Source organism: Mustelus asterias, chromosome 9, assembly GCF_964213995.1.
Source record: "Mustelus asterias chromosome 9, sMusAst1.hap1.1, whole genome shotgun sequence".
Lineage (NCBI taxonomy): Eukaryota > Metazoa > Chordata > Chondrichthyes > Carcharhiniformes > Triakidae > Mustelus > Mustelus asterias.
In genome coordinates, this window is record NC_135809.1 from 98,278,014 (window position 1) to 98,288,564 (window position 10,551).

The 10,551-nt window shown below is 45.2% G+C and overlaps 1 protein-coding gene across 5 annotated transcripts in view; it reads left to right on the top strand.

Moving 5' to 3' along the window:
* Positions 1-6,807, top strand: part of abcc8 (ATP-binding cassette, sub-family C (CFTR/MRP), member 8) — a 230,982-nt gene extending 224,175 nt beyond the window's left edge. For 4 of the 5 annotated variants that reach the window (XM_078220631.1, XM_078220628.1, XM_078220630.1 and 1 more), the window contains 2 exons: positions 6,257-6,416; positions 6,592-6,807. In XM_078220631.1, the coding sequence (XP_078076757.1) occupies positions 6,257-6,391 (135 nt within the window). In that variant the 3' untranslated portion in view covers positions 6,392-6,416; positions 6,592-6,807. Of the gene's footprint in view, positions 1-6,256; positions 6,421-6,591 lie in introns of all 5 variants that reach the window. The other variant, XM_078220629.1, reaches the window with a different exon arrangement.
* The last annotated feature ends 3,744 nt before the right edge of the window (positions 6,808-10,551 follow it).

The following is a 10,551-nucleotide window of genomic DNA, read 5'->3' on the forward strand; positions in this document are numbered from 1 at the left end:
TTCCAATATTATAATCTGCATTTGCATTTGATTAGCAAGCCAGGGACTGAAGTCTCCGGGCCCAGTAGCATCTTTTCTCCCTACCCGACCCCCCCACCCTGCCCTCCCAGGAGTGTTTCACTCCAGCAGGGTTTACAACAGCTCCCCACTGGAGTGAAGAAAGACCATGGAGGACCCCTCCAGGAGGTCAGGCGCAACAGGGGGTGCCCCCTGGGCAGTTTCAGCCTGGCAGTGCCAGCCTGGCCCCCAGGTACTGCCCAAGGGGCACCTTGGCACTGCCCATCGGGCACCCGGCCGTGCCAAGGAAGCAAAGCCAGAGGGGGTGAAGCCGATTGGGGGAGGGGCGATCGGTGGGGGTGCTGAGTTCCCGCTGCCACCTGCACAGGGATCGCAGGCAGAGGGAGGGAGGACGGTGTTTGGGGCTGGCCATCTGGGTGAAGGAAGGGGCTGCCAGGGGGTCAGGGCTGGCCAAGTGGGAGGGATCCGGAGATTGGGGCTGGCCAGGGAGTGGGGACATTGAGACTTGGGTCGGAGAGGCAGCAATGGGGGGGGGGGCGGTCACAGGGCTGGTCAGCGATTGGGCTGGTCAGCAATCGGGAGGCCGGCAATGCAGAAGCATTGCGCGTGCACCGATCTCCACTCTGACAGACCAGTACATGCGCAGTGGCCCACTCTGCGCTCTGCTGCTGGCCTCTCCAATGGGGAATAGGCCCCACCCCTTGATTTTCAGAGTGAATCTCATTACAGCACTCTGTGATGCAGAGTGTGGGAGATTCAATCTGAAAATCACACTAAATAAAACTGGAATTACTCCCATTTTCAAGCAAATTGGGGGCTTAAAATCTTTGGGAGAAAATCCCGGCCCTAACTTTCAATAGGAAGAATTTCCTCCCCCCCCCAGGGAATTCCAGTTGCATGGGACGCTGAATTGTTCACTGTTTTGCACATTGATTTGAATAAGGAACTTTTTGAATTCACTCAAACTGAAAAGGGTGACATATTTTGGCCAAAAGAATATGATGTGTCACCTGATGTACTGATACATCAGCCACTTCAGATGGTAATCGAGTATAAACAATACAGATATTGGACTGGAGTTGATTTCGGCCAGACTGAATAAGGAGGTGAGTGAACCAGTTAGGTTAATCTGACAGCTTCATAGTCACTTTTCCTAATTATTTCTTCTTTAAACTGAATTCTTTTGAGTGGGGATGAGGGTTGCAGGTGAATTTGAGCTCAGTTTTAATTGATCCAACCCTCTGGATTACAAGTTTAGTAACATAACCACTATACTACTATAAACAGAATATCAAAATAAACAAATACATTGTCTGACTGTATTTGAGATCGAGAATCATGGGCAGAGCCCAGAGTGTTGGATTTGTTTTAATGAATGGAGGCAGTAACCAATTTTCAATGGTACAACAGTTAAAATTTTCCATCCCAACCAGGGCAATAGCAGTGTAAAATTATCAGCAATGAGGATACTAACCCTAAGCTGATGCGGACATCCTTAAATATACAGATCAAATTTCAGTGACATCATCAGGACATGATCTGCTATTTTAACACACGACCTGGACAGGGGAGTGGCCACAGCCAGAAGAAAATATTTTTCTAGATCAGGGGCCAGGGAAAGAAGTGCTCCTGCTGGCCTCACAAGCAAACTTTAGGCTTCTCTCATGCTGCCTTCTCCCCCAGCTGGTTTTCCCCAATTATGGCTGGAACAATTCCCTGGGATCCGAATGCCAGCCTTCTGCCACCCAATTTTAACAGCCAGACACCAGTTTCCTGCCAACCTCCCATCCTTTTTGTCTGAGAGGTCAGCAAACGACATATAAAATGAGATCAGGCCATTAACAGCAATCCCAGACAGCCAGACTTCTCAATTTGCCATGTTCCTGACCAGGAATTAAAAATCGAATCCCATGTGTATAATATATCTTAGTGTCCAACAATAACATGTAGAAGAGAACGGTGAAATGTTTTGGAGATGGTCTATAACTGGTATGATGTAAACTTTAAAGAAAAGAAAATTTAAAAGGATTAAAGCTAAGATGTAATGGGCTAGTTACTGACAAATCATTGTCAACATGGCAGGATTGGAATGATTGAGGTGTTTAAAGAATCATTCATGGAAACAGTAGTTTGGAGTTTGGGTCTTTATAAAAGAGATTGAAATGCTAATTTTTTAAATTCAATCATGGGGATCTAGGCATCACTGGTTAGACCAGCATTTTATTGCCCATCCCTAATTGCACTTGAGAAGGTGATGGTGAGCTGCCTTCTTGAACCGCTGAAGTTTACACCCACAGTGCTGTTAGGGAGGGTGTTCCAGGATTTTGACCCAGTAATAGTGAAGGAACAGCTATTATATTTCCAAGTCAGGATGGTGAGTACCTGGGAGGGAAACTTCCAGGTGGTGTTCCCATGTGTCTGTTGCTTTTGTCCTACTAAATGGTAGCAGTCTTTCCAGTTGTATCACAGCTTGGTATGGCTCCTGCTCTGTCCAAGTCCGCAATAAACTACAAAGGGTCATGAATGAAGCCCAGTCCGTCACTCAAACCAGCGTCTCATCCAATGACACTGTTTACACTTCCCGCTGCCTCAGAAAAGCCGGCAGCATAATCATAGACCCCACGCACCCTGGACATACTCCCTTCCACCTTCTGCCATCGGGAAAAAGATACAACGGTCTGAGGACACGTACCAACCAACTCAAAAAGTTTCTTCCCTGCTGCCATCAGACTTTTGAAAGCATTTACCTCGCAATAAGTTAATCTTTCTCTGCACCCGAGCTATGACTGTAAAACTATATTCTGCACTCTCTCCTTTCCTTCTCTATGTACGGTATGCTTTGTCTGTATGGCGTGCAAAAAACAATACTTTTCACTGTATACTAATACATGTGACAATAATAAATCAAATCAGTCATGGGTTTGGCAGGTGCTACAGAGTCTTGGTGAATTCCTGCAGTGGGTCTTGTAGATGTACACATGACTGCCGGTGGTCAGTGGTGGAGGGAATCTTTGTGGATGGGGTCCTAATCAAGTGGGCTGCTTTATCTTAAATGGTGTCAAGCTTCTGGAGTGTTGTTGGAGCTGCACTTATCTAGACAAGAGGAGAGTATTCCATCAGACTCCTGATTTGTGCCTTGTAGGTGGTGGACAGGCTTTGAGGAGTCAGGAGGTGAATTTCTCACCACAGGATTCCTAGCCTCTGACCTGCACTTATAGCCACAGTATTTGTATGACAAGTCCAATTCAGTTTCAGGTCAATGGTAACCCCCAAGATGTTGACAGTGGCAGATTCAGCGATGGTAATGCCATTGAATGTCAAGAGGTGATGGTTAGATTCTATCTTGTTGAAAATGGTCATTGTCTGGGACTTGTGTGGCATGAACGTTACTTGCCACTTGTCAGCCCAGACCTCGATAATGTCCAGTTCATGCTGTATTTGGACATAGATTGCTTCAATGTCTGAGTCGTGATGGATGCAAAACGTAGTGCAATCATCAGCAAACATCCCCTCTTCTAACCTTGTGATAGCAAGGTCATTGATGAAGAAGCTGAAGACGGTTGGGCCTAAGACACGACCCTGATGATCTCCTGCAGTGAGGTCCTGGAGCTGAGGTGATTGAACTCCAACAACTACAATCATCTTTCTTTGTGCTAGGTACGACTCCAACCAGTTGAGAATTTTGCCCGATTTCCATTTTGCGAGGACTCCTTGATGCCACACTCCCAAATGCTGCCTTTATGTCAAAGGCAATCACGCTGTTGAACTAAGATTGATCACCTGGCTTGGTGGGAATAATAGAGTGGAGGATATGCTGGGCCATGAGGTCACAGATTGCGATTGAATACAATTCTGCTGCTGCTGATGGTCCAGAGCACCACTTGGTTGCCCAATCTTGAGTTGTTAGATCTGTTCAAAGTCTATCACATTGAGCATTTGGTAGTGCCACACAACACGGTGAAGGATGTCCTCAATGTGAAGACGGAACTTTGTCTCCACAAGAACTGTGCAGTGCTCACTCCTATTGATACTGTCCTGGACAGATGCATCTGCAGCAGGTTGGTTGGTGAGGGTGAGGTCAAGTATACTTTAACCTCTTATTGATACCCTCACCACCTGCCACAGATCCAATCTAGCAATCTATGCCCTTTAAGATTCATGATGTGGAGATGCCGGCATTGGACTGGGGTAAGCACAGTAAGAAGTCTCACAACACCAGGTTAAAGTCCAACAGGTTTATTTGGTAGCAAATACCATAAGCTTTCGGAGCAATGCTCCTTCGTCAGATGGAGTGGTCTCTGTTCTCAAACAGGGCACAGACACAGAAATCAAATTACAGAATACTGATTAGAATGCAAATCTCTACAGCCAGCCAGGTCTTAAATGTACAGACAATGTGGGTGGAGGGAGCATTCAACACAGGTTAAAGAGATGTGTATTGTCTCCAGACAGTACAGCTTGTGAAATTGTGCAAGTCCAGGAGGCCTTGGATCTTCAGGTAAGCGTTCTCCAAGGCGGCCTTCACGACACACGACAGCGCAGAGTCACTGAGCAGAAACTGATAGCCAAGTTCCGCACACATGAGGACGGTCTAAACCGGGATGTTGGATTTATGTCACATTATCAGTAACCCCCACAGCTTGCCTCCTGGACTTGCACAATTTCACAAGCTGTACTGTCTGGAGACAATACACATCTCTTTAACCTGTGTTGAATGCTCCCTCCACCCACATTGTCTGTACATTTAAGACCTGGCTGGCTGTAGAGATTTGCATTCTAATCAGTATTCTGTAATTTGATTTCTGTGTCTGTGCCCTGTTTGAGAACAGAGACCACTCCATCTGACGAAGGAGCATTGCTCCGAAAGCTTATGGTATTTGCTACCAAATAAACCTGTTGGACTTTAACCTGGTGTTGTGAGACTTCTTACTGTGCTTTAAGATTCAGCCAGCCCTGTCAGTAGTGGCGCTACCAAGCTACGCTTGGCGGTCAACATTGAAGTCTCCCACCCAGAATACATTCTGCACCCCTGCCACCCTCAGAGCTTTCTCCAAGTGGTGCTCAATATGGAGTACTGATTCATCAGCTGGTGGGGGATGGCGCACCATATGTCGTAATCAGCAGGTGGGTTCCCATGTTTGACCTTTTGCCATGAGACTTCATAGGATCCAGAGTCAACATTGAGGGCAACTCGCTCTTGTCTGTATAGCACTGTGTCGCCCCCTCTGATGGGTTTGTCCTGCTGGTGAGACAGGACATACCCAAGGATAGTAACAGTAGTGTCTGACACATGATCTGTAAGGTATGATTCCATGAGTATGTCTATATCAGGCTGTTGCTTAACTAGTCTGTGAGACAGCTCTCCCAATTTTGGCACTAGCCCCAACTGTTGGTAAGGAAGATTTTGTAGGGTCCACAGGGCTGAGTTTGTTTCCAGTGCCAAGGTTAATGCCTGGTGGTCCTTCTGGTTCCAATCCTTTTAAACTTTTTAGCAGTTTTATACAAGTGAGTGGCCTGCGAAGCCATTTCAGACAGTTGAGAGTCAACCACATTGCTGTGGCTCTGGAATCACATGTAGACCATACCAGGTAAGGACAGCAGATTTCTTGTGCTAAAAGACATTAGTGAACCAGATGGGTTTTTACAACAATTGACAGTGGTGTCATGGTCATCGGTAGATTCTTAATTCCAGATTTTTTATTGAGTTCAAATTTCACCATCTGGAGGAATTTGAACGCAGGTCCTCTAATCCAGCGACAATACCACAATGCTACTGCCTGCCTTCACTGCAATAAATGCCGATGTTGGAGTTTCAGTGTACAGAGAAATTAAGTTAGATCACAAGAGCTTGATCATAGAGCTACAGGATAGCACATGATTGAAAGGGATACAAACATTCTATAACTTGAACTACATAGAGGCACAGGCATGAGGGATTGAATGATCTACACCTGTTACTGTGTGCCTGTGTGACATGAGTGTTTGAGTAACTGTTGATTACAATCAGCTTGGTGATTGGAAAAGAAGATAATGAATGTTATTAATGGGGTGAATTAAAATTGGAATGGTGCAGAATTCTGACGTGGTATTTTACAGTGATGAAGGTGGGATGGGGTAGTTCGATCAGTGTATTGATAATAACGTATTGTACGCTATTCATGCAGTAGATATTATGGAAGCTTTGTTGTGACCTGGCTCTTCTCAGTGTGAAGGATTTCTTTACCCTTTTCCTTTCTAGCACCGGGTTTGTCTAATTCTGGACGCGGATCAGATTATAGTCCTGTCGGATGGCACAATAGAAGAAAATGATACTGTATCCAATTTACTGAGCAAGGACAGCACCTTTGCCTTTTTAGTGAAGTCCAATAAGTAGAGATGGTCGCAAATTGGCCCGCTGGGTTTGTATGGGAATGCTGTGTTACCCCCTCATACAAATAAGAGTTGTCCTCTGCTTTCACACTAACACGGGCTGTGTTTTATATTTCAGCATTGAGTGGCTAACCAATGTTCATATTTTTGAAAAGGTACCTTGGTTAGCAATAAATCGTGCTAAAGGGTGTTTCTGTTTTCCAGCATCGAGTGCACACCATTTTGAATGCAGACTTGGTGATTGTGATGAAAAGAGGAATTATCCTAGAATACGACACCCCCAGCATACTCTTGGAACAAAGGGACGGAATCTTTGCCTCTTTTGTGCAGGCAGATAAATGATACATAGCAATAATTGCATTCTGGAGTTGCTTTTGTAATTTCATTTGATCTGTAAATAAAATTGGCACATTTCTTATGGCTTGTGTTGCAATGGTATAAGTTGTTCACTGCCATTACATCAAAACGTTATGTCACACCATACTTTGCAAAAGGATTACAATTCAAATCTAAACTCATATATTAACATAAAACCATTTCAAACACCAAACAGAAACATTTACTATTACCATTACTTAAGAGAATTCCATAAGCTTCCAAATCCTATCTAGCTAATGCACATGGCTAGCATTCACCACCATATAAATCATAATTCATAACTTATAATCATAATTCCCTTATCAGACCAGCAAAGCAAATGTCCCCAATTATCTAGTTGCCTGTAAACTTTCCACTGGAGCATTTCCCAAATGATATTCATTCCCAACATAAAACTAATCTCAAATATATAAACTAACAATTGCAAATGCAGTCACAGCACTTTCATTCTGTATTCCGTGTTCAAAGTTATATAACACAATTGGGCTATTTATACACAAATGATGCTTTAATAGCAAACCCCCTTTACCTGTGATGCCTTTCCACACAACCATAAAGAATACGTTTCTCATGTTTCACAAACACTGATGTTTCACCTGCCCTTTAAGTTTTGAAACTAATCACATTGAGAGAAAAGGAACGAGGAGAGAGGGGGGAGAGAGAAGCAGAGAGAGAAAAGAATAGGCGCCTTGGAGGGAAAAAAAGTGGTGGAGGCGGACACACTGGGAACGTTTAAGACTTATCTAGACAGCTATATGAACGGAGTGGGAATGGAGGGATACAAAAGAGTGGTCTAGTTTGGACCAGGGAGCGGCGCGGGCTAATTGTTCCTGGTTTCTCGTTTCAAGGCTTCATTCTATGATCATCTTGCTGGTGCCAGTACAGAGTGAGACTGCGGATAGTTGGGAACCTGTCTCGGGGGCAGGGAATTCATATGGTGTTCGTGGAAGTGGAAATGACTAGGGTTGGGAAGCATTTTCCGATCGGGGCCATTGTGATCTCCTGGACTCGTTTCGATCGCCTCAGGGGGTCGGAGAGGAATTTCCCAGATTTTTTTTCCCCATATTGGCCCTGGGGTTTTTCACTCTGGGTTTTCGCCTCTCCCTGGAGATCACATGGTCTGGAATGGGGGGGTGGGGGTAAGTTAATAGGTTGTAATGAACAAAGCATCGTAGCTGTGAGGGACAGCTCGGTGGATAGGATATTGGTATGTAGATAGGCTGGAAAATTGGGCGGGGATCCTGGATTCAGGATTCAATCCTGGACCGGGGAGCGGCGCGGGCTTGGAGGGCCGAAGGGCCTGTTCCTGTGCTGTATTGTTCTTTGTTTATTGGCTGTGGCATTTGCAATGTGATTCAGGCAGTATACATAAATCAAACACCATTGCTCCCAGGAATAAAATAACAAGCTGAATAATTCTGCCAATTCATTCAAGAATCATATTATTAATATTACTATGTGTATTACTATAACTAAACTAAATAGGTGGTAAAAATTACTCCAGCAGGTCTACCCCACTTGACTAGTCATTAAATTACAACAATACAGCAGGGTGGTTAGCCCTGCTGCCTCACAGTACCAGGGACCCAGGTTCGATTCCTGGCTTGGGTCACTGTCTGTGCAGAGTCTGCACGTTCTCTCCGTGTCTGTGTGGGTTTCCTCTGGGTGCTCCCGTTTCCTCCCAGAATCCGAACGACGTACGGGTTAGGTGCATTGGCCATGCTAAATTCTCCCTCAGTGTACCCGAACAGGCGTCAAAGTGTGGTGACCAGGGGATTTTCACAGCAACTTCATTGCAGTGTTAACGTAAGCCTACTTGTGACACTAATAAATAATACTAATGGGAACAATTGGAGCACTGCTCACAAAGGGGACACAACACTTGTAAATGTAATTGAAAAAGGAAAGCCCCCCCACTCAAACAAAGCATCACATTCGCACCAGAGCACACACTGCAGAGTGGAATATGCGTCTGTAATGCCTAAATAACAGTCTAATTAATAAGGTGAAACTGCAAGGTTAACATGGCCGATAACACTCGGTGTAAAGAACTTGGTTCTGCAAATAATCGACATTTGCAGGGTCGTTATCTTATCCGTGCATCCAATCCTCACTTGTTTTGAAGAACCGAGAGGTTTGCTTCACATTCGCTTGGACATTATGAGATATCGGCTCTCAGGTGGGTAAAAAGTGACCAGCGCTGACTCCAGATTGGTCTGGATTTCCTGAAGAATGAGTTAAAGCACTCGCTGTTCCGGACTGACCGGTGATAGTTCTGACTGAGTTGTCAAACACCAGAACAAGGGGGTGTAACTCAAAGGTGCGACCTTACCTTTCACCCATATCTCAGGGTGAAAGAAATGGTCAATGACAAATTCAGATCAAATGGTCAAGGGCTGACCCTGAAAGGTGGCAAGAAATGGAAAGTATCGCACGGAAAGATCTGAAAGATCCACAGACAAATCTGGGAATATGTTAATACCGCGAGCTTTCTCGAGCATTTTGACATGTTGCCATATGCTCTCGTGGTGCCCAGTGCTATCCACATTTTAGTTATCTTATCACTCGGGGCAACCAGTTGTGAACAAACCTCTCGTGTTATAAGCAAAGCAAAATACAGCGGATGCTGGAAATCTGAAATCAGAACAGAAAATGCTGGATAAACGCAGCAGTTCTGGTAGTCTCAGTGGAGAGATACAAAAAGAGTTATATGGACTAAAAACGTTAACTCTGGTTCTCTCTCCACGAGGCTACCAGACTTGTTGAGTTTTTCCAGCAGTTTCTGTTTATATTACACCTCTCCTGCTTTTGGCTTCTCATCTCCCTTCAAGGCGGGTGGTGGTGGGTGGTTGCGGGTGGGGGGGGGGCGCACTCATAAAAAACTACCATCTTGCAAGATGCAGGCGGATCGATGTTCCACTCGGGAGGAAGGTCTACCCGGTAGTGGGTTCCATAAGGAGCTAGGTCCCGATCTGATCCCACCCGCACAACACATCCCAATCCCGCAGCAAGCTGTGCCACGAGTACCTACCCAGCAGCTCCACGAAATCGATTCAGAAGTTAAATGTTTAACTGCCAGTTACCGCAATCTAACTTCATTAGTAACTATATATCTGTCCCACACTTTCCAACTGAGCACCATTACAACCAGTGATCACAATAACCAGTTCTGCTTGGAGTTCAGGCTCATCATCGTTATAAATGGGCGGGATTTTACAGCCTCCCTCGTCCCAAAACCGTAAAATCCCATCCAAGGTCAACGGACCGTACTATTGTCCAGCCCTCGTCCGCTCCTATTCCCGTAGCAGGTGGGACGCTAACATTTTGGCCATGGAGTTATGGATATATAGCGTGGAAACAGGCCCTTTGGCCCAACTCGTTCATGCTGACCAGGTATCCGAAACTGAACTGATCCCATTTGCCTGTGTTTGGCCCATATCCCTCTAAACCTTTCCTATCCATGTACCTGTCCAAATGTATGTTAAATGTTGTAATTGTATCCACCTTTACCACCTCCTCTGGAAGCTCATTCCATATACACACCACCCTCTGTGTGAAAAAACTGCCCCTCTGGTCCCTTTTAAATCTTTCCCCTCTCACCTTAAACCCTATGCCCTCTGGTTTTGGACTCCCCTACCCTGGGGAAAAGGGCTTGGCTATTCACCTTAATTCCATGGAGCACCCAGTTTGCCCATGAACTGTTTGAGCCGCAACGGTTCCCCCCTGTTCAATCAAGAGCTTTTCCATTCCAAATACTCTGAACTGAAGGATAGTTTAATTGAAACA